This window comes from Rhamphochromis longiceps, linkage group LG22, assembly GCF_057381845.1.
Source record: "Rhamphochromis longiceps isolate RC_006_pf linkage group LG22, R_longiceps_female_GT1.1, whole genome shotgun sequence".
Lineage (NCBI taxonomy): Eukaryota > Metazoa > Chordata > Actinopteri > Cichliformes > Cichlidae > Rhamphochromis > Rhamphochromis longiceps.
The window spans coordinates 9904351-9928908 of NC_140577.1; the positions used below are offsets into that span (position 1 = coordinate 9904351).

The following is a 24558-nucleotide window of genomic DNA, read 5'->3' on the forward strand; positions in this document are numbered from 1 at the left end:
AACACAATGTTCCACTCCAAATGTACTTACCAATAAGCGAATTTATTTCAACATCTTGCACTCTGAACCACTGCACAGAGAGCAAGAACCAAACTGGAGTCCTACTTCTTGAATGCACATACTTGGCCATTAGGTTTTTATTTCCAATTTACAGCATTTAAAAAAAACATTTTATCATTCTAATATTGTTTCAGTTTTATTGACACAAAGTTTTTCAGATGTGACTTCTTAAGACAACTGCGCATGCGTGTCCAGGTGAAAAAAGGTATATAGCAGGGGTTTAAGCGCAGGTTTTTATTTCAGTGTGGAGGTATCCTACTGGAGGAGGTAGAGTAGCAACAATGGTACTGCCTAAGAGCAACGAGCTGGTACCACGGAGCGAGAATCGTGTGGGGCTGTTATTGAGCGTATCGTCCAATTATAGCGTCTTGACAGCAGAAACCATGAACTGGGAGTTGTTGCAGAAAAAATACGGTTATATTTTAAGGCGGTTCCTGGAGCGTTATGTACTACCAAAGCAAGGCAACGGAAAAGGGAGGAGGTATGAAGACCGGTTTGGATTTAGAAGAGGTAAGGATGCCCAGATTTTATATCTTGCCTTGGGTTTCTCTTCTTTATTTTTATTTTGTGACCATGTTTCTACAAGTCCCAACTAAATCTTCAAAGGAAAAACAAAAACATTCAAATTTAAATCTTAAACTCGAACAGCAACCTGTTTGGGGGTCTTAACCCCTTCTCAAAAAATAAGATTTCTTATGATATAATCCAAGTAAATAACAAAAACACAAACTGATGAAAAGCTGCTACCTTTTATTCTGCTTTATTCAGATAAAATAAAGCAGGGCATGTGCACCTTGCTTGGAAAGTATCACTTAAAAAGCTTCTCAGTTTGAAAAAACAAAACAAAAAAACTTACACAAGATTTGCTTTAAATGTTTTGATGTCTCACAGCACAATTAAGCATTAAGAAACTTTGATCTTTTTTATTTGGTGTAACAAATATTTAGTATATACTCTGCTTACAGACAGAAACTTTATTAATCCCACACTGGAGGCGTTCAGGCGTCGAATGAATGAGAAAATGAATTGAAGATATAATAGAAAAATGAATGAATACAAGGGTAATTTGTATAGTGTAAAAATGCTATTATACTTATTGATGCTATATTGTTTAAGCTGTATTTAATTTTAACTCCCAAACAAAGAAATTTTGAGTATAACTAGTAAAAACAACTGCTTGCATCTCTGCGGTAGCCTACGGTGTATTTTGCCACTTGTAACCGACGCATGCGCATATCTAAACCGTCAGCAGCATCGGCAGCGGCGGTAGCTCAGTTCAGGTCAGCCCAGTCAGCAGTCGTCCACGCGTCTATCTATACTCCCGTTTCTTAAATTTAGCCACTTTCAAGCTTCGAGATACCGCCCCCAATTTCAGCGTCGGTACGGAGCCGCCAGGCCGGGACAGAGACGGAGAGAGAGGCCTCGGCCATGGAAGCGCTCGGACCCGGTAAGGATTTTTAAGAAAGCGAGAGCGGAGCGAGGAGCTGTGAGCGCGAGCCGTGTGTGGGGCGCGTGTGCGCAAATGCGTCGCTTCACTGGGGGCCGTGGCTGCAGCGAGGCCTCGCTGTGACGGGAAAACAAGCCGAGGCCCAAGCCCGTGTTTGTGTACGTACTCGTAGTACGTTAATTACATCGAACCAAGGGGGGCTCCTCTTCCTGTTAGTACCGGAGGGGGTTGTTTTTATCCACTCTCCCGCCGTGTCCGAGGGTTATATTTATGTCAGGCACGCTCTACTCGTCGTGTCGGGGCTGGCATTGTGTGAGTGGGGATTTAACTGGGACCTTCCTTCCTTCCGCGTCGTGCTATGTTTACGTTGTTTGGTTTCGCTGTGTTTATTCGGCGTTTCACGCCTTTACGACCCGATTGTTTCAAGGGGACTGCGCGTTTGCGTCGAAATACGGCGGAATGTAACGTGTTTTTGCAAAATCCCCCTCTCAGTTAAATCATATAAATCTGCCTGCATCGCCATCAGGAGCAGGCAAGCTCGTCTCTTACACCCCCCTCCCCGCCCGTCCAAGATGACAGCGATGGTTTGGGAAGACAAAATGAATGCCAACAAAACACGTTTACTCTGCAGATGTGGTGATTTTGTGGGTTTTTTTAATGTGAGGTGGTCATCGGTTTGCGCGCCTCTCCTTGGGCAGCAGCCATGCGCCCGTGAGAGCACAGCAGGGATGGATGGCGCTCTTATCGATCAGATCTGCAGGCCAGCTCCATTATAGTCTCCTATATGATAACAAAGGCACGTATTTTGATGCAATAAAGGCATGCAGTGGGAAGTCAAATCATGCACCTGTGCGGTCATCAGTCCAATATGCAGTGTTATTGTCACAAAGCTGCAAAATATGTTTAGGTCATATTCCCCCCCACCCCACTGGAGACATTGTGTTCTTTTTTTTTGTGTGTGGGAAACGCGCCTTTTCATAAACGAAGCATCTTTCAACAGAAAAGTCTTCATGCGACAGCATTGACATGGTTTATTATTATTATTTATTTATTGACTTTCTAAATGACCACACATTTCCCCGCAAGAATCAGAAGAAAGGTAGTGGCATTAGGAAGCACTAGATGTGTTATTTAAACAGGAAATGTGCTCCTGCAGAAAATGTTAAATGGATGCAAGAAGCTGTGAGGGTCCAGGCTTATTGGGGACAATGCATCCTATCTATCCTTCAGGGGTGTGTTTGGATCATTGCTGCACATAATGAAATGAAATAATGACTCCCAAGTAATCAGCATTTATTATTATACATTAGTGATTGCTTATTGTGCCTGCTGTGTGTACTTTGCTACAGCAAGTGTTTAGGTTGTGGAGTTTGAATTGAGATTTTCTATCAAAGCCTTTGTTTACACGTTCATAGATACAGACGTAACAATGAGATTTTTTTGTGATGAATATAAATATGATCTGTGAACACTGCTCTAGAATTTCTCTTTTTGGCATGTTTGTAAAGCTTTGCTGCCCTTTTCAAAGGCAGTGCTTAATCTTTATTAATATTGAATTATTAATAATAATATAATATTAATATAATGCAAACTGGCCACGGTGCAGGTGTGAAGTAAATCTGAATGTATTAGAAATAAGTTTGACTCTTTTTCAAAATTTCTATACATGCTTAATATCTAATCGCGTTCTTTTCTTTATGACCAAAATAAACGCAAAGCTTTAATATTGTGACGGCCTTAGTTGCAGTTTTTAACTCTTCTAAATTACAGTTACAGTAATGTCTTGTAGCCCAGTCTGTGTGTCTGCTGTCTCACGTTTAGTCGTGCTTCAACAATACTCTTGTTCAGTGGTGGGGATGTCTTCAAACACAGGAAAGATGTAAAGCAGACGGTCAACTGTCTGTTCTTAGAGGTGTGAAATGCAGCAGTGAGTGGCCTATTCAGTGACAGAATTCTGAATTGGGTTGTTGTTGTCTCGAAATTGTGGTGGAGTCACACAACATGAGTATGCAGAGATGAGTGAAAAGACAAAAGCCTGGAGGACACTGAGTGAAACTGAGAGGAAGTGTAGAAGTATAAGATCCCATTTGGAAAATGCATTAATTCGTAATGGTAAACATGGTCAGTAAGACATCCTGTGTTACATTTAAAATCATCTAAGTCAGCTCGCCTGATTCTTCTGCACATCTCTACACTGATGTGTGGATATTTCTACATTGTGAATGGTCACTAAGCCTTTCTTAATGTATCTCCTCTTTCTCCTGTTCGGTGTAGTACCTTAATCCGGGTGATTTTCAGGTGTGGGCGTCAGTGTACTCCCTGTTCGGTGCTCTTAGTCTCTGACTCATCGCAGGGCCAAGCCATCATCCTCGTGCTTAGCTTTAAGCCCAGCTGTCTATGCTCCACTGTGGTTACCAGGGACATGCATAGCATTAGTAGGCTCTACAGTGCATTAGTAGGAAACCCTACTCAGAAAGTGTGAGTACACTGCACACGATCTAATGGTTTGTCTAAATTAGATCAGTGAAGAGTTGGGGGTGGGGTGTTACAGTAAGATAGGGAGGCCGAAATGTTTATGGTCAGTTTGGATTTAAGTTTTGAAAAGGAAGGCTTGTTTGCCTTTAGTGCATCTGTCATTTTGTGTGTAAGGGGGGAAAGTTAATTTCACTTCCTCTGACTCAAAGTAGATGCAACTCTGTCTCATTTGGAGCAGAAGCACAAATTATGGAGGAAGCTCGCTGTAAATGTGAGAGCTGCTATTTATATGGTATTCAGCACTGTTTAAGTACTTCATTAATGTTCTGGTTGAAAAAATGAATTAAAAGACCTGTGCAGATTGTCACTGCTGTCTTGTGTTAGTGCAGCTGACAGGTTTGCTAAAATATGTAGGCTCTGTATTAAATATTGAGTTATTTTTTTTTTTATTGAAACTGTGCCTCGTAGCTCCATAGTGTAGTGGTTTACATATTTGCCAGACAAGAGAGAGATACCCCAGTGTGATCCCAGGAGGAAAGACGGATCCCGTCGGGGTTGTGTCAGGATGGGCGTCTGGTGTAAAAACTGCCAAATCAAACATTTGGAGCTGCCCACTGTGGCGACCCCTTGTGCAGTTGAAAGTGCTGTTACTGAGAATGAGCTTGTGACATTCACAAAATACAAGACCATGTTTACTTAGAAGTTCTTTAAAGTGAAATGTGTTATCCACATGTGTGGCTTAAGTTTTGTATAATGTTCAGTCGCCTGGATTGTCATCCAATACTTGTTTTTTTTTTTTTTTTTTTTTGTTTGCCTGTCCCGCTTGGTTCCTTTGCCATCAGAATTATTGTCTAAAGGCAAAGAAACATGCCCAACGGATTTACTTTAGGATTGTCATCCAATACTAACTTAATTATTTATGTTTAAATTTAAAAGTAGATCTATATTTTTCTTGCCTGTGGCAGCAAAGCCAGCAGTTACACTCAGATTTGCTATAAGTTGTTAGTTATTGGATTACAAGTACTTGGAAAATAGCTGCGCTTTAGACAGTTGGTCAGACAAAACTATCAGTTTCTATCTCGTGCTGGGTGCTTTTCATATTTTACAATTTTAAAGTTCATGTTGGGTCAAGTTGGGGGGGGGGGGGGGGGGTGTTAGTGGAGAGAAGAGTGGTTGTGGAGGAAGGATGACTTTAGGCATTTCACATTGAGACACATTTCTAAGTGTAGTAATGTAGCAGCTGAGGAGGCTAAATATAGGCACAGCTCTGTTTTTGGTGGAAGAGGAAGCCCTCAAAGTTGCTGTGCATCATGTCTATACTAAAAACACTTTCTGCTACTTTCACACAGTGGGCTGAAAACAAAAGAAATCTGTGTGCAAAGGTATCTGCGCATATGCACAAAGGTAGACGAAATAGAAGTTGTTTTTGCAGTTGACTGCAGGTCGTCTGTTAGCTGCATAGACACAAAGTGGATTATTTATGCAGATGGCTGAATGCTGAAATTTAGTCCATGCTAAGCCTGCACTAAAATAATTTGGCAAATGGGCCCATTTTCTATTGCTGTGTTTGTTATAATGTGTCATTATTACTTGTTGCATTAAAAGAATTATTGTACATGCCTTACAATGTCTTTGGGTTGGCTGTAGCTTAGGTGTTAGAGCAGGTCATCTGCTAATTGGAAGGTTGTTGGTTCGATCCCTCCAGTCTGCATGCCAAATGTCCTTGGGCAAAATGCTAACCCAAGTTGCTCTCCAATGTGTCCATCGGACAGTGAATGTGTGTGATTGTTAGATAGCGTTTATATAGAGCATAGAGTTTTTGGGTTAGTCAGAGTAGAAAAGTGCTATATAAGATTCACCAAATCCATTTTTACTTCTGCCAAGTCATTCATATTTTTCTGTTTTAAATTACAAAAGTTGTACTTTATTACATTGGTTTGACTTTAGAATATATGCATCAACAAATCTGAAAAGCTGGAGCTGCCAAATGATAGTATAAGGCAGCAATGAATAAAAGTACCTCAATGAGGACTATTCCTTCCCTAGTAAAACACAGCTGCATCAAAGGTGTTGGTTTTGCAGAACTGAAGGATCAAGTGTGACAAAATCCCACGTTGGAGACAAAATGTTACATAAGCAAATTATCCTGCCTGTAAGTTGTGACATACACCAACACAAATGATGAGTACAACATATGCAGAGACGTGTAGCTTCAAGCATAATGTGGAACTTTTGGTATGCCTTTTGTTGCTATCTGTAACAAGGCCAGTAGGACAAATTTAAATGACTCATCAGAGTATTTCCAGATCGTGGCAGAGAAAAGCAGACGTGCAACAAATGGCTTCTTACTTGAGCACGTATCGTCAAACATAATGTTTCATAAGAACTAATGGCTTGTTCATGTGATGGAGGAGGAGTGGGTAGAATAGAGGAGGGAGGAGGAGGGTGATCTGGGGTGCGCAGGCTAGATGAGGGCATGTTGGGAAGCGTGTTTTTAGGAAGCGATGGGGAGGGTCTCAGTTGTCTGTGCTCTCACGCTTCAGTTGTTAACTGGAGCGTGTGGGTGCACGGAGTTTAGGAGGACCCCCGCAGTCCCTTAGCTGGCAGTTGACAAAAGCATTAGGCAACATTTGGTGCTACCAGCACTTATTATATTTACACATAAGTATATATATTTCCTTTTAAGTGCTTAAATTTTGTGCATGCTTTAGTTTGGCTAAAGCATTCAAAAGCTTTTTTCCCCTCCTGTAGAGAGTTGTATTAGGATATTTGATTTTTAAGCCTTTTAGGCGCTCTTGTGCCAAGTAATGCTTGGCTAGCCATATCAGCTGATGATTTTGACAGAATAAGCACCACATTCCCTCCTTCCTCCCGTGTTGATGCAAATCAGTAGTGTTGATATTTGAGAGATGAATCATTATTGGGTTCACTGTAACAGGAAGCTTGAGGTCTTGTGCACGTATATGTGCATATATTGTGTTCCTCGGTACTTGCGGCTTTTATGATTAAAATTGAGGCTCATGTACTAGCGTAAATTGTGTATATGTACGTTTCTGTATGTATGGGAGTTGGATGCGGACTGTAACGGTAATCCCAGACTGTCCGCATGGCACCCCTCCATATGGTCCCACTGCTGTTTGTCTGAGAAGAGCGCTGTCTTTGTCTCGGCGTAAAGGGTGGGCACCCTGTGTGTATGGGTGGAGCAGTGGGCGGGTTGAAGGATAATTGGAGGTCATTGTTTCGCCAGCCCCTTGTTGACCCATGTAGGTCAGGGGCCAGAGTTACGGATCAATCAAAGCATGCATGTGCCCTTCAGGGTTCGAGACCATTTTAGTGCATTCAAGCAGGTGTCACTAATGAGAGTTTCCAATGAGCTTGGCGTTGCGCAGTGCACATTCATCCATCAGACATGACATTTAATGGCAAGCTAAACAAGCTGTCACCACCTTTATAAACAGTTAAATGCCAAATGTGCTTTATGCGAAGTTTAAAATGAGACTTGTCTCAAATGTGGACGTTAGGGAATCAATTTATTGTTATTGTGTTGCAAATTATTACTCTTTTCCTTTCAGGCCCGCCCGCCCCTACCTCTCTGTTTCAGCCTCCACGGCGTCCCGGCCTTGGCACGGTGGGGAAACCCATCCGGCTCCTTGCCAACCACTTCCAGGTGCAGATTCCCAAGATTGATGTCTATCACTATGATATTGAGATCAAGCCTGAGAAACGACCACGAAGGGTTAACAGGTAAAGATTCATGAAGATACTGATCGTTTTGATCTGTTGCTTTTGCAACCAGACTGCCTAAATGTCTCTGAATGTTGATTATGTGCCCTGACTATCCTGTTGGACCTCGCTTCTGTAGGGAGGTGGTGGATACCATGGTCCGGCATTTCAAGATGCAGATTTTTGGTGACCGACAGCCTGGCTATGATGGGAAGAGGAACATGTACACAGCACATCCACTGCCAATAGGGAGGGACAGGGTTGGTATTTCAGGCACATAAACTGTCAGCTCTAATGCACCATAAAGGGATAAGTTTTGTATTTAATGGCATACCTCAGTGATTGTAGATCATATTTTAAGAAGGAAATGGCAGGCGTATTAAATGGGTTACTGGCTCAGCTTAAGGAGGCAGACTACATAATTGAGTGAAAGGTTTCCAACTGGATTTCTAGGAAAGTCTGGAACAGGAATGCGATCTGTGCTGGTCTGAGGGGTCTTTTAGATAGGACCTCTAATAGAAAATGCAGTATGCAGGCATTCATATTTCATCGACTATGTAATTTAAGCTGACAAAAAAGCCTGATGATGAAAATTTATGTTTAAAGGAAACAATAAATTTCACTCCAATAATTTAATCTGTTTGTATCTGGCCAGTATATGTGGAAATGAGATCTCAGTAATACAAAGTGGGTTACTAATATCTGCATGACCAGTTAAAAAAGTGTTTTGGTGCCATTTTTATGACTTACTGACATTTCATTTGCTTTATTTTGGTAACTTAAAGTCCTTTCCTTCAGTTTTTGTCTGGTTTATACCCCTTGATTCTTCATTGGTGACTCTAGCTCATCTATTTGTAATCCAAAAAATGATTACATTCTTTGTTTTGCATTTCTGGGTTTTTTGATCACCCCTTGTCACACATTCTACAACCAATGTCCCTTCGCTGAGCTTTTGTTTTCATCATTCTTGGCCCTCTTCTGCCCTCAGGTGGATCTGGAGGTCACCCTACCTGGTGAGGGGAAAGATCAGACGTTCAAGGTGTCCTTGCAGTGGGTTTCTGTGGTGAGTCTTCAGATGCTGCTGGAAGCCCTGTCGGGTCACCTTAACGAGGTGCCAGAGGACTCCGTTCAGGCTCTGGATGTCATCACAAGGCATCTGCCTTCCATGAGGTACGGCTTTTCACCCATGACTTACAAACGCATCACCAGCTTATTCACGTCTTTTCTGCAGTGTTGTTGATGTAATCTAATGTCAGAATAATGGCTTAAATTTTCCCTGAAAGCTGTTATAACTTAGTAATGTAAACACAGATGTATTTAGAAGAGAAGGACTTAAACATATCAAGAATTCATTGTACTACGAATATCCAGATCAATAGAGCAGTTATTAGCATGCTCATATGCCCACTTTTGTCTTTCAGACTAATGCGTCTGGATTTTTTTTTTATTGCATGTTTTAAAAATATACCTTAATGGTTAAGTGAACATCTGGTTTGTTAATAAATACAAAAATTAGATAATATAAAACCTAAAATTTGTTTTTCGGTTACACACAGGTACACTCCAGTGGGGCGATCGTTTTTCTCTCCTCCGGAGGGTTACTACCATCCTCTTGGTGGAGGCAGGGAGGTGTGGTTTGGTTTCCATCAGTCTGTCCGTCCTGCCATGTGGAACATGATGCTCAACATCGATGGTACAAACAGATTTTTCTGCAGCTATGATTTGAAATTTTATTGATTTGAAAACATCCAAAATGAGATTTTTATGTGATGTAAGGATGCTCACTGGCCACCCAGTTAACTGCCAATTGAAGCAAATATCTAACTGGCCAATCTTGACAGCATATCACTGCAGTTAGGCATGTACACATGGTCAAGAGTACCTCTTGAAGTTCAGTGTCTGAATGGAGAAAAGTGACAAGCATGAGTGAACGTGGCATGGTTATTGGTGCCTGACGGGTTGATCTGAGTATTTCTGAAACTGCTCATCTACTGTGATGTTCCCACACAACCATCTCTAGTTTTACAGCAAATGGTCTGAAAGAGAAAATATCCAGCGAATGGCAGTTCTCTGGGTGAAAATGTCTTGTTGATACCAGAGGTAAAAGGAAAATTGCCAGACTACTTTGAGCTGAGGAAGGCAACAGTAACTCAAATAACCACTTGTTATCAAACAAGAGCAGGAAGTGCACTTCAAAGTTTGAAGCTGATGGGCTACAGCAGCCAAAAAAACCCACACCGTGCCACTCTTGTCAGCTGAGAGCAGGAAACTGAGGTTGCAGTTCACACAGGTTTGCTGAAGCTGTACAAAAGATTGGAAAAATGTTGCTTTGATCAATCAATCTTAATTTCTGCCGTGACAGTTGAATGAGAGTTCGAATCTTGCATTAAACTGATTTCTTGAACATGACAATGAGTTGACTGTACTCAAATGGCCTCAGTTAGTGGGTCTCAGTCCAATCCCCAATAGAAAGATGTGATGCAGTGACAAATTGCAACTGTGCAATGCTATCATGTCACTATGGATGAAAATGCTGCAGGAATATTTCCAGCACCTTGTTGAATCTTTGCCACCAAGAATTAACAGTTCTGAATTAAAAACAGGGTCCACCACAGTACTAGCAAGATGTGCCTAATGAAATAAGAAAGTGCTTACAACTAGAATACTTTCTTTAATATTTCGTACAGTGTCATGACTCCCATTAGACTAGAAACACTGACTTTCTTTAGTAAAAACTTGTAAAGAAATGATTGGGCGGAAACAGTCGTAAGTATTACAATGCAATTCATATGAAGTTTCAGTATGTTAGCAAAGCATCATAATATATTGCTTTATAAGATGCATTACAAATCATGTTGTGTTTATAATATGAATCTGAAAAGGTAAATAAAGGTAGATAATTAAGGGTAAAAGTGAAAGGTGCCCTAAACACAAGTATCTCCATTGAACTTTTGCACCTGTAAAGTACAGCTCAAGGTATTGGGTCACAGAAGCGCACAAGGCTGTTATGTGTTTGGTCTTTAAATAGCGAAGTTGACAAAGAAATTTCTGTCGGGTCCGGATTTTTAATTGGTTCGTTCATCTTTGCTTTTCTGTATTGACTGCTATTCATTTTTCCTCAGTTACTGATTTATAAAACCAGTTGAATAACTTTCTTTTTTCCTTAACAGTCTCAGCTACTGCTTTCTACCGTGCTCAGCCTGTGATCGAGTTCATGTGCGAGGTGCTTGATATACAAAACATCAATGAACAGACCAAACCACTGACTGACTCACAACGTGTCAAGTTCACCAAGGAAATAAGAGGTGAGCACTCACAACCACCAACTGAATTAAGAGCTTAGAATCTGCCAGACCGGGGAGGTCAGTGACACACATTATCACGTTATGAATGACTTTAGACTCTTTAACTCTTCCACACTCCATAAAAAGTTACAAAGAAATCCACTCTGGTAACTGGGTCATGCAGTCCTGCTATATCTAAATCAACTGGCGGAAATCAAAGTACTTTCTCTTTAAGCAAAAATACAGAAACATTTCTTTGACCAGTTTTGATCTTTCTTTAGCCTCACATGTTGTAACTGGTAGTTGCACAACAAAGAGCAGAAGCTGCTGACATGTTTTTGTTGAAATTCAGAACCAGATAGTTAAACTTGAAATTAAACTTTTTTTTTTTTTGTTCTTCACTTCTCTAGCCTCTGTGGGGCTTGTATAAGCACACTTTTCTGTCTAAAGAAAAGGCATAGCTAGCTGGAGTGTCAGCATTGATATTATGGCCTCAAAAAACCAGACTGCTAAACCTGCTAAAGGCAAACACAGTAATGTGTTTTACATTTTATTTTATTTTTTTTATCCAGACATTGCAATTATTCTTGGTGTGTTGTTAAACAGGTTTGAAAGTTGAGGTCACACACTGTGGTCAGATGAAGAGGAAGTATCGAGTTTGCAATGTCACGCGCCGACCTGCCAGCCATCAGACGTAAGTAGCAATCCTGCACTCATCAGCAAAGGCACTGTAGTAAAGTGTACCAAAGTCATACCCTTATAAGTGTTGTAAATGTAGAATTAAACTAGGCAAACATTTTCTTATTTATTCATACTCACGGAGACTTCAATGTGGCTTGCACACATTTTCCATTTATGCACAGGTTCCCCTTACAGCTTGAGAACGGCCAGGCCATGGAGTGCACAGTAGCTCAGTATTTCAAGCAGAAGTACAATCTACAGCTCAAGTATCCACACTTACCCTGTTTGCAAGTAGGACAGGAACAGAAGCACACCTACCTTCCCCTAGAGGTGAGAAACCCCCCCTTTTTTTTTTTTTTTTTTTTTTTTTTTTCCCTTTTTTGGAGGGGGGGGGGGAGATGGAAAATGTTCTCACGCAGTATACCTTTAATAATAATAATAATAATAATAATGGATACTTTATTGATCCCCATGGGGAAATTACTTGTTTTTCTCTGCATTTGACCCATTCACTCAGTGAAGCAGTGGGCAGCCCACTAAGCAGGCGCCCGGGGAGCAGTGTGTAGGGACGGTACCTTGCTCAGGGGTACCTCAGGGTAGCCGTTAAGTGGATTCGAACCGCCGACCTTCCGATCATGGGGCGACCACTTTACCTACTGAGCTATCCCTGCCCCATAATAATAATAAAATTAATAAAAAGTTGTGACATTTTTTCCTTTTCAGATTGCCCACTGCTGCTCCTCTTATCTGATTTTTGTTTAATTAATGAAATGCCCATTCCTCCTCCTGCAGGTCTGTAACATAGTAGCAGGCCAGCGCTGTATCAAGAAACTGACCGACAACCAGACATCAACCATGATTAAAGCTACAGCTCGTTCAGCCCCCGACAGACAGGAAGAGATCAGCAGATTGGTGAGAGTTGGTTCCCTGTTTGAGGAGGCATTGGGGGCTGGATCATCATGCTGTATTTTTAATTGTTTGCTTAGTTATAGCAACTGCTTCAAACCCAACCATGTCTAAAGGAAAATTAGAAATTTGAGTGTCTGACTTGAGTGCATTGTCCCTTTTAAATAAATAAACACAGTTGTCATTGTCAGTATACTAGATTTATCTGTACATTTTCAAATGCCAGTCCCTGGCAGGTTGATTGTATTGTGATTCCTGTGAACTGGTCTTCCTTTCTCTTTCTCAGGTCAAAAGTAACAGCATGGTCGGGGGCCCCGACCCTTACCTGAAGGAATTTGGCATTGTTGTGCATAATGACATGACAGAGGTGACAGGGCGTGTCCTCCCAGCGCCCATGCTACAGTATGGGGGCCGGGTGAGTACAGACACAGGGAGGGACTGTGGCAGGGTGAGTACTGGGCAGGGGACTGCATTCTCAGGGCGCAAGCCCGTTGGGAATGCACAGGGTGGGCGTGGGACGGGGCTTCAGAGTGAATGCTGTGACATGGGGATGTTCCAGGTTTGCAGAGGTTTTACAGCTAAGGATTGAGATGCTTATAATCTTGTAAATACAGTTAAATTAAAATATCCAAAGTGATTAATGACTTGAGTACATGCTGAATAGTATACCCATTACATATACATTAAACTGGAAGTATAGGTGATACAGTAGTCGGCTTTAACATATGCACACTTGTAAGACCTGGACCTTTCCCATGTTATAATCCTGTGGTGCATCTCAGATGTCTATTAAGTGTCTCCTTTTGCATATTCTTCCCCTCATTAAGACAGCTTCAGGATGTAAAGATCTAAATGATATTGCATTGACTGCTTTTTGTAAGTGGAAGAAATGAGATGAGGAGCCTGTGGACCACTGAGATATGCCCACTGAATTTCAAATCAGCCATTTGAGGATCTAAAGTTGAGAAGCCTAAAGTCAGTTTTTAGTGTCACGAAGGTGGCTCTTTTGACCTGGCTAGAAGCATTTAGTTTTGGTTTTAAATCTTCATTTTGTCATCTTTTTGCTGTATCCTGTAACTGATTGTTTCCTGGAGGAACACAGTGTATATAAGCAACTGAAGCAGAATTTATGGTTCAGCAGGGAGAGCGTGTTCACAGACAGCGGGCGGTCTGGGGATGGCCCATCTGCCTGCAGAGGGCTCTGTGTATGGAAGCAGTGTACAAAGTATGTGGTACAGCCGGTCTGCGGGCCACTCTTGCTTGTGCTGTTGTTGGTCCGTCAGCCAGTAGTGGAGAAGAGCGAAGTTACAACATACAAACTGCTAAAGTGAAACGGAGTGTTAAACATGAAGTTTCCACTGCAGCCACTGTCGGTACTCTTCATGCTTTTTGTCTTTAATTAAAAAAAGTACAGCATGAATATAGAGCAAAATGTTGTTGTTTTGCGGTTTTTCCCAGTGAACTCCGCTGTCGCTCACTTCTCTATTCCGGCTCACTTGTCAAGCAGTCGGCATTGGCAGTGGCATACAGCATCTGCTTCCAGCGACGTGCAGTTGAATTTTGGAGAACTGCATGGGAGCCCATCTGCAGTGAGTGAAAGCCCCTCTCCCCCGCTGTACGAGTGGTAACGTCTACACAGACGGACATATTTGCTCGACCATAAATTATGCTTTAAGTTGTGCCTTAACCAACACCACTGAATGAATCTGTTCCATTAGCTGCTATTGGAGTAGTTAAAATAATCAGCCACATTTGTAGGCTGTTAATCACAGAACATTCAGCTGTTTCAATTTCACTTTGATTTCACAAATCAAAGTGATTTTTCCACATCTTTTTTTTGTTCTTTTCTTCTTTTTTTTTTTTAAAGGTTAAGACAGTCAAATGTGGCTGTTTAGATGTATGCATGTTAAAGTTTCTGAACTCTAATGTGCAGCTGCCTTTTTAGAAGTAAATGGCTGCAGTAACAATGCACTGAGTGGTTAAAATAATCAACTTGAGGTTATACATTTTAGCACTCTGTGCACTTGTGGTGATCACATCACAAGGTTAGCAGTTTTCTCCCACATTACTGTCATGTGTAGCAAGTGTGTCATTTCACTTATTTCTTTTGTTCTTTATAGATTTCAGACAGTGCTTCAGCTGATCCACTTTGTGCAGAGGAAGAGTCAAATGACCCATCAAACGACCCCTTTTATGTGAGGCGCAAAAACCCTGAGTTAACAAAGTTGATACCCACCGTCGGGATATTTGTTATCTCTGACTGGTGTTTTAGGTTGTGTCAAGTCAGCTAATGCAATGAAAGCCTGGATATGTTCAATTTGTTTACCGCTCTGTTAGGATCTGTGATGCTAGATGGCATCATTTGCATCTACCTAGCTAAAATAAGGAATTTAATAAATAGCCATATAGCAATAAGTTATTCGCCTTCAATATCTTGACTATTGCCTGGGAAGGCATGTGAGGCTGAATTGGGATTCAAGGATTGTGTGTAAAGGTGGGGGGTAATGGAAATGCTGCCAACCGGAAGACGATAAGACTCTTATCCATGCAGGAATAAAGTAAAATTAGTCTTCACTTCCACTGTTTGTGCCTGTGGAGTGAATGTGAATCTATTTTTCATATGAAAATTAGAAGGTTAATATAAATACTACAGGGGCTGGATTAAAACTCGCCACTCACTGGCAGTGTGCAATGATTCTGCTAAGATAAGATTACATTTTAATCATCCCTGTGGGGAAATATTGGCTCAGTCTTTGGCCAGCTTTCTCGTAGAGTTCTCTGGCGCCTTTTTTAAACTTTTTATAAAAAAAAAAAAGAGGCATATTCTCATTTGGGAGGGGGGGAGTACCTGTGCCAAGCTTAAATCCACTTCTGACTGCCTCAACTATACATTGCGTCATAAACCCAAGATCCTGAAAGAACACTGAATGATTTGGCCATTTGCCTGCTGGGATATTGAGTCTAATCAGCTTCTAGCATAAGTGCCCTTAATGCATACAGAAAGCTTTTTTCCAATTTCTGTGATCACTTTGTATGAATGAAATGCGCACATTTCATTCTATTCAATGTGATATAATCGTGCCGCCTTTTTTCTGTGTAATATGCGCTGAAGTTTTTATTAGTCTGAACAACCTGTAAATATGTATTTTTATCTTCTTTTTTTTTTTTTTTTTTTTTTTAAATACATTTTTCAGGTTGTGTTGAAAAGAGATGGAGAACCACTAAACTTTTGGCATTTGACTGAAGTTCCATGTGGCCACTCAGTTTGAAGAACAAAGCTCCTAATGGCCTTTGGCAAATCTTATTAACTTAATTGAAAGCTTCCCTTTGAATTTCCAGTCGCAACCCAACTGAAACTGGAAGTGCTCGGTGTCTCTTTAAGTGGATGCAATACTCATTATACTCATATTACTCATTAGGACCCCTGACATGAAGCAATATAAGAAAACCGGTTATTTCTTGGCAATTTAAAAAGAATCAAAAGTTCTGATTTTATTATTTTTTTTAAATCTATTTATATTTTTTTGCGCGCAATACGTTTACATGACTGACCAAATTGGCACTAGCCTTTGAGGGACCAAGTCATTATTTTTGGCAGCAGGGTAACAATCTACCTCGGAAACACCCCCCACACCACAACTATGGACTCACCCAGCCCTGGTGACTTCAAGGCAAACCTAGATACTGCTAGCTTTAATTGGTGAATCAACTTGTTGAACTTGTACTCAGAATTGGCAGCAAACCAACTGATGTTGTTACAGTTGTAGCCACATTAAGTTAAACTCATTAAATTTGTCAGTAATTTGCATGTCACAGCTCAACAGCATGATATCTTTAGAAATGGTTAACTAGTCTGTACTACAGTGTCTCAACATTTGCCTTTAACACATTGAGCTTTAGCATAAAAGAAGGAAGATATTTAACTATGTATCTGTACTTGACCACTGTTTCAACAGCCCCATCATCTGTCAGAGGCAGCAAGGATGAACCCAGACCAATTTGGATGGGCTTCCTGCTCCTATCTAAACTGACAGTTTCCCAGATTTTAGCTAAAAGTGAACCATTACAGAGTGAATATGTTGCAAATAATGACTTTCTATGTCTGTTTCAAATTCATTTAGGATAAAATGCAAGCAGCTGTGGCAGACTTACTAAATGTAGAGGTAAAGCGTATCCCACCACACCCACTGCCCCAAACACTTGGTTGAAGAGTAGGTATACTTCAGTCGGCCAGGACTTTGTTCGGTTGACTGCAGCCTTCAAAACTGAGACTTTTTTTTTTTCTTACACAAGTCTGGTGATGCCAAAATAAATGTCATGTGTTAACACCCCCCCCCCCCCCCCCCCCCCCCTCCCTCCCTCTATAAGCAATGGTAAAACTGGTATTGAGGTATCAAACATTTAAGCCTTTTAACACTTGTACAGTGTTCCTAGCCAATGTACAGTGTTTACAGGCATGTTCAGCTGTGTGTTAACCCTCTGAGGTCAAAGGATGTGGATAAAGAAAATTAAGGGAACACTTTGAAAATCTTATATTTGATCTATCTAAGCCCTTAAAGGGAATAAATTATATTTTTCACTGACTGTTACATCCTCATGTTCTCAACAACTTACACAGTGAAAGATTTTGGCTCCGAAATGTCATTTGAGTGCCAATGTGTAATTTTGAAGTGTTCCCTTATTTTTTGAGTGGTCAGTGTGCATATAACTCTAACCCTATCTCATTTTTACATTTTTGGATTAAAAAAAAATGTTTTCACATGTTTTGGCAACCAGTGGACAAAATTCTCATACACACAAACTTTTTTTACACATTTTTACAAAACAAAGTCCTTTTTTTTTTTTTTTTTTTTTTTTTTTTTAATTTATTTATTTATTTTTTTCCCCTCTTCAACATAGGGTTAGTGTTAACCTTAAGGATGATTGGACTTCAGAGGGTTAATGCTTTGTTTGCTTGTAATTGTTGCAGCTTTTGTATTGGCTCATCCAACTGCAGGGTTGACTAAGAGTGTAGGGGCTCTCTCCGCAGAATAAAACAGTGGCGACGCCCAATCAGGGCGTGTGGGACATGAGGGGCAAGCAGTTCTACGCTGGCATAGAGATCAAGGTCTGGGCTGTGGCCTGCTTCGCTCCACAAAAACAATGTCGTGAGGACCTGCTCAAGTAAGCTTTTAACAGCTGTTAGTGCAACATTTTAAAGAAATATCTAACATTTACGCTTATATTAAACACTCAGTGTTACAGTGAAATGTCTGGATTTAATTCTGTGCACAAAAATATGAAACTAAGTTCTGTAAATGAGAACTCACTTTTAATACTCCAACTCTTTAGACTAAGCTGCTCAAATCCCCCCCCACGGCATCATCACTGTTTGGGTGCAGCATGAGAAAACCCAGATTCTGAAGAGTGCAACGATTTTAAATATGATGTTAACGATCATTGATATAACATGTTGCCATTACTACTAACTCTAAACTACAAATCGAGAATATTTATATGCAAGCGGTTTTTCACAGCAGTAGATGGGAATTGCCCACGACCTTGAATTGGATAAGGGACTGATTTATAATAAACTCTGGGGTTTTAACAGGAGCTTCACTGACCAGCTGCGAAAAATTTCAAAGGATGCTGGGATGCCCATTCAAGGCCAGCCTTGTTTCTGTAAATATGCCCAAGGAGCTGATAGCGTGGAGCCCATGTTTAAACACCTTAAGATGTCTTACGTTGGTCTGCAGCTGATTGTGGTAATCCTTCCTGGCAAAACACCGGTCTACGGTAAGGAACTTTTCTTCATTTTTATTTTCTTCTTTCTTATATGGATTAAACAATATTGTGACTGTAATCTTGGTCATGTTGGTTGTCTTGTGCAGCTGAGGTAAAGCGGGTGGGAGACACCCTCCTCGGTATGGCCACCCAGTGCGTGCAAGTGAAGAACGTGGTGAAGACTTCCCCTCAGACCCTCTCCAACCTCTGCCTCAAGATTAACGCCAAGCTAGGAGGCATCAACAATGTCTTGGTGCCTCATCAGAGGTCAGAAAGAATTCTAATTTGGTCACAGAGATGCAATTTCTTCTCTTGAATGGTGAAGATTGTTTAAATGTTCTCTGGAAAATGAAATCTTCCTTGGTAATCATGTGGGACAGAAAGACTTTTTTTTTTTTTTTTTTTTTTTTTTTTTTTGCAAACATGCGAGGATTATTAATTATACTGTTACAGTATTAGTGCTGTTTATGCAGTATGAAATTAAAAATGAAGCATACTCCTATTTGTTTTTTTTCAGGCCCTCTGTGTTCCAGCAGCCTGTCATCTTCCTGGGTGCTGATGTCACACATCCTCCAGCGGGTGACGGGAAAAAACCATCCATCGCAGCAGTGGTGGGAAGCATGGATGGCCACCCAAGCCGGTACTGCGCCACGGTGCGAGTCCAGACGTCTCGACAAGACATGTCCCAGGTAACTACAGATGTGCTTGAAACTGACACAGATGGTCTTTATAAAACAGATCTAATGTTTTACCTCAGTATGACCCAGCTCACGTCCATTAAACCAAAGTTTGCTCACTTTTTAATACTTTCCTGTACTAACTCCAGATTTGTTTTGCATCTTCAGGAGCAGCTCTTCAGCCAGGAAGTTATCCAAGACCTTACCAACATGGTCAGAGAACTGCTAATCCAGTTTTACAAGTCGACACGCTTCAAGCCCACACGCATCATCTATTATCGTGGTGGTGTATCAGAGGGACAAATGAAACAGGTAATACTGGCAGCATGTAGAAATTACAAACCATAAAGCTAACAGAATGATATGTAAAATCAAACGCCTTTGAGTTTTGTGTAAACTCATTAAATTATTTTTGGTATTTCAGGTAGCATGGCCCGAGCTGATAGCCATCAGGAAGGCCTGCATCAGTCTGGAGGAGGATTACAGGCCTGGCATTACCTACATTGTGGTCCAGAAACGTCACCATACTCGTCTCTTCTGCTCTGACAAAGCTGAGAGGGTTAGCAGTTTACCCAGATGTGTGCATTTAAGGGATATCTATTGGTCAATCTGTTCCCTAAGTCTGACTTTATTACCCCTTGCAGGTTGGGAAGAGTGGTAACGTTCCAGCTGGCACCACAGTGGACAGCACCATCACACACCCGTCCGAATTTGATTTCTACCTGTGCAGCCATGCTGGGATCCAGGTGAGCTTACATGATAATAAAGGAAAATGAGTGAAATTTGTGTCCAGGTTATTAACTTTTTGCAGTGGAATAGCTTCCAGAGCATTGGGAGGGTGGACAAAGATTAGAGCAACAAACAGATTCCAGGCAAATCTGCGGTTGTGAGTGAGCTGGAATAGAGCAGGAAGTCATTTCATGAAGTTGTAATGCAGTATTGACATTGTTGCATTGCTTTCTCTTTCAGGGAACCAGTCGCCCCTCCCACTACCACGTCTTGTGGGATGACAACTGTTTCACGGCCGATGAACTGCAGCTCCTTACCTACCAGCTGTGTCACACCTATGTTCGCTGCACACGCTCAGTTTCCATCCCGGCCCCAGCCTACTATGCCAGGTTGGTGGCTTTCCGAGCCCGCTACCACCTGGTGGACAAAGACCATGACAGGTAAGGGAGCCTCGTATGTAACTACAACAATGTCATTATCAGATAAAACATAAATGAGTGTTTAAGATGTTTCTAAAACCTTTCAAATTAACCACATTGTTTAAGTTCTAATGTAAAACTTTTTTTTTAATTGGTTTTTAATATAGAAGTCTGTGCATCAACTCACTTTAACCTATTAGTTTAAAACTCTAAAGCACCTAAAAGCTAAATTATTAAATGGCTTTCTAATCTGTATTGATGGTACAGAAAGGAAAACCGTACTGACACTACTTTTTTGTCTTGCAGCGCCGAAGGCAGCCATGTCTCAGGCCAGAGTAATGGCCGAGACCCCCAGGCATTGGCAAAGGCAGTTCAAATCCACTATGATACCCAGCACACCATGTACTTTGCCTGAACTAGCCTGTCAGCCAGTCCACTTGTGGATCTACCCCATATATATATATATTTTTTTCTTTTTAAATCCATCTGCCCCATTCCCCGTTTTCCTTCTTCCCTCTCTCCTTGTAGTCTTTTCTTCATACTCACTCTACATTTTCTGAATCTGCACCAAAGCGGCTCGTGGAGGGGGATTCATCTACATCCCAACGTCCAGCAGGCTCTGTTTCATGGAACAATTTCCAACCAGCGTTCCCAATCGAGCCGCCCTTTTAACCAGCAATCCAGCACTGCGAACCCACAGGGGTTTACAATGCACAAAAGAGAAAAACGCGAAAAAACAAAAACAAACCATACACACATCTACGAGTTGAGCCATTATTTTGCGTTTGTTTTTGTTTTTTCTATTTGAATGTCTGTACTCATGTGTTTATAAGATACACTGAGCGAGAGAGTGGGCAGGCGCAAACTGTGCCCGCACAGCTCTTTAGCTCTCCCAGCTAAGCAGGACTCTTATCTACTTTTACCTCAAAGCCCTTTTGGGCAAAATCTGTCACAAGGTCTTGGGTTTATCGGGTGGTGGGGAGGGAGCTCTACATGAACAGAGATGGAGGGGGGTTGACCTTTTGAGAATTATATCTATATATATTTTCCTTTTTATGAGCGTGTGTTTTAACTTTTTCTCCTTTTTCGGTCTTTTACAAGCGAGGTGACCTGGGTGTCCATACCCATTGCGACTTTCCTCCCATCTTAGCGAAGAATACGCAAGTCTGTGTGTGTGTGTGTGTGTGTGTGTGTGTGCGCGCGCATCTCTGTATATACATTTACTGCTGTATGAGAGTGTTTGTGTGTGTTTCATGGCAGGCCACTGAATTGTAAAGGGAAATCAAGGAGATAACTGCTGTAAATGCCTCAGATTTGTTGTGTTTTATATTCACACATACAGTACATATAAGCATATATTTACATCTATAGAGCAACTTTGAGACATATGACTTAAACAGGCCTCATAGAGGCACGTGTGGGTATTTGTAGCAGTCCTGGGTCACTTATTAAATGAAATGCTTTATTACATTTAGTGGTTGTGTTAGCCTGCTGCTTGCACAGGCTGGATAGGGATTTGCACCTTTGGGAGACGGCTGCTTTCTTGTGCCTCTAAACATCCTTGAATCCCAGAGTCCATTTCAAGTAGTAACTGAAGCCAGGACTGATGTGTAGCAGTAGCAACCATGGTCTGGCCTGTGACTGGTTCAGCATTGGGACCTGTTTAAAAAGCTGAAGGCATTAAACACAGTATGTTTTTATCAGTCTTGCTTTCTGTGTGAAAAGTGGTATCCAATTTTTTAAAACTTTTTAAGAAGGGTTATGACACTGCTGGACATTTTTAAATTTGTTTTCAAGGAACCTGGAACCAACTTAATTTTGATTTTTAAGGTCTCCTTTGCTAATGTTGGCCAATTCATTGCACTGACCAGGGATGCTAAGCAGGAACCAGAGGGCACTGTCAATCTCTTACCTTTATGCATTTATACATACGAATCAACAAAGCAGATTTGTAAAAGTTTAATATAAGATGTTTTGTGGTTATCTTAAACTGTTTTAGACCTAGTAGTTTACTGTTGTTGTTCTCGTTGTTGTCACTGTTGTTACTATTGTGATCAAATTTTTAAGGTCTGCAGCGAAGCCAGTTATATAGCTACTAGTGTGATTTCAGGAATAGACTTCAGTTGTTGAGCTGCAGGTTGAGGGGTTGAGTTTTCAGATTGGAAATTTTTTTTTTTTTTTTTGTAGCATTCTGGTGAGAGGTAGTTCTCAGGATGGATGAATTCGCGCCTCTTCTGCAGGTTCTGATGTAACGGTGGCCGACTCTAGTTGTCTTGTAGCAGTCAGACTGGTGTAACAGGTCTGCCATGGTGGTGTACGTCCCGCACCGGGTGTTGGCTGGTTTTGATCCGATAGATGGAGACAATCGGGAAATGTTGTTATGGTAGGCAATGAATTGAATTTAATTGTTTTTTTTAAAAACAATTTTACTCGGCGTGTATGTCAGTTATATCCATCTTACAATTCTCTATTTAACAGTATTTCTTTGTGCTTTTTATGCATTTCAACACTGGATTAAATTGACGGTAAATAGAAGCGCTGCCCTTGGGAACCCCCCCCCCCGCCCTCCCTTTTTTAACATGGAAACTAATGGTGACAGACGTACAATTGGCTCCCCCTAATGTTGCTTTTGGATAATAATGCAGGACAGCAGGCTTTGGGAGAAATGTGCACGCCTCATCGAGAGGGACAGCTCAGTGAAAACCCTTTTGTAATAAACCACCCGTAAAGCAGCAGGTTTACTATGAATGAGTTTGAGCTCCGTCTTGATGTGGGCGTGGGCATCAAGTGGAGAAGCAGGAAATGAGTAGCAGAAGGGGGACTGGGGAGGATGTTTTCCAGGCGTTGCTTGCAATAAGTTTTAAATGATGCAGATTAGTTTTTACAGTGTGCAGTTCTGTTAGCAGATTTGATTAAATATTCATCTGGGATCTCCAAGGGGGAATGTTTAAATCACAATATTTGGTCATTAAAATCCAGTCAGATAAAGGCTCACTCCCTGTTTATAAATATTACAAAGCAATATTAACCCAAGTTTTCAAATATGGTTAAAAACAAAGATATAATTCTACTCATTGTGATTGTTGGTCACTCGCTATCAAATCTCTGTATTTTATTTTTTTTAATTTTACTTTTATTTTTTTTTTGTAAACATGATTTGCTTGTATCAATCAGTGGGAATGTGCATTCGGTGGAGTAGTTGTGTAGGCTTTAGACTCTTTCTTTCAAGTAACAAAATGTAGACTTTGCTCGCCTGCATGCCAGAGTATTGTCCTTTAAAAAAAACAAAACGACAAAAAACAAAAAAACTGAAAACCTTTTTGGAGTCATATTTATTATGAGAGAAAAAAAAATATAAACTTCCTTTTTTTGGGGCGGGGTAAATGTTTATCAATTTAGTGGGACTGTTTTAGGCTAGCAATATTTGTCTGTCTCTCTTTAAGATGTATTTTAAAGATTCCTACACAAATGTCAGTAATTTGGGAGGTACAAGCTGTTTTTTGAGGTGAGGGCTTCTGCGCTTTGCGTCGTGTTCCAAATCAAACGAGGTACTTTCTTCAAACGTGGACCCGTTAAAGACCGAACTCCTTTCCTCTGAGCCAGGTTACTGTAGAGAGCATCCATTTCGTCTTCTCGCTCCTGGTTTGTACCTATTGCCACGCCTATTGGTGGGCGCTCTCCTGTTTCCATGGCAACTCCGCTGACCCTTCACAGATATACTTCCTCTTTTGTGTAGAGGTCCCCAAGGCATTGACGGAGCAGGATTACCTCTTTTTAACCTTTTTAAAACAAGATCCATAATTCTTTCTGTGCCCCAATGGAAAGAGCATGAATTATTTTTAAATTCCTCTCACTTTGATATATTATATCTTGACAGATTTGTAATTTGACATTGTGTATTATGTCTTTTTCCCCCTTTTTTGTTACCCTTTTTCCCACTTTTTTTTTTCTTTTTTAGGTTTGTTATAGCTCTGCTTTATTTTTTTATTTTTATTTTTTCCTGCTAGTGGTCTCTGAAACTGTGTGATTGTCTAATAGCAATAGAATCACAGAATCTGAGCGATCCGATTCTGGGAATCTGGTGGTTCAGATTCTGTGAATGAACGGAATCCTTTAAGTTGTAAAGGGGCAGGGTTCGTTCTGTCCCTGCCCTCAGAAGGCCATTCACTTGCTGTTATTGCTATTATGTGACATGTTGAATTGGTTTTTGTTGTTTTTGTTCGCCTGCAGGGAATTCTTGTGTTAATGTGCAAAGTAATAAATGGGTATTTCATGCCTATAACATAACTGTGTGCGCTCGTCATTGACATTTAGCCTGTAATATTGATTAAAAGGTGGATTTATGCCCACAGAGCTAGATCTGCACTTGACACCAAAGCCTACATATGCATTTA

At 40.9% G+C, this 24558-nt stretch overlaps 1 protein-coding gene across 12 annotated transcripts; it reads left to right on the top strand.

The window, feature by feature from the left end:
• Positions 1-314: 314 nt before the first annotated feature.
• Positions 315-23479, top strand: ago4 (argonaute RISC component 4). 12 transcript variants are annotated; one of them, XM_085395162.1, is made up of 21 exons: positions 315-570; positions 7555-7726; positions 7845-7965; positions 8694-8875; positions 9262-9398; positions 10876-11010; positions 11596-11683; positions 11853-12000; positions 12463-12582; positions 12863-13024; positions 14697-14771; positions 16698-16739; positions 17606-17739; positions 18167-18351; positions 18447-18606; positions 18857-19028; positions 19185-19328; positions 19441-19575; positions 19661-19762; positions 19986-20185; positions 20471-23479. In XM_085395162.1, the coding sequence occupies exons 1-21, from the start codon at positions 342-344 to the stop codon at positions 20577-20579; spliced, it is 2952 nt and encodes a 983-aa protein (XP_085251288.1). In that variant the 5' UTR covers positions 315-341; the 3' UTR covers positions 20580-23479. The 12 variants fall into 12 exon arrangements, with proteins under 12 accessions (XP_085251288.1, XP_085251289.1, XP_085251290.1 ...); XM_085395163.1 differs by having other exon boundaries at positions 12863-12991; XM_085395170.1 differs by lacking the exon at positions 315-570 and adding an exon at positions 1313-1507.
• The last annotated feature ends 1079 nt before the right edge of the window (positions 23480-24558 follow it).

Coding starts and splice junctions, on each gene's coding strand:
- ago4 (XM_085395162.1), top strand. CDS start 342: ATGGTACTGCCTAAGAGCAACGAGCTGGTACCACGGAGCGAGAATCGT. Junction 9,399..10,875: donor CATGATGCTCAACATCGATG/GTACAAACAGAT, acceptor TTTCCTTAACAG/TCTCAGCTACTGCTTTCTAC. Junction 18,607..18,856: donor GTCTTGGTGCCTCATCAGAG/GTCAGAAAGAAT, acceptor GTTTTTTTTCAG/GCCCTCTGTGTTCCAGCAGC.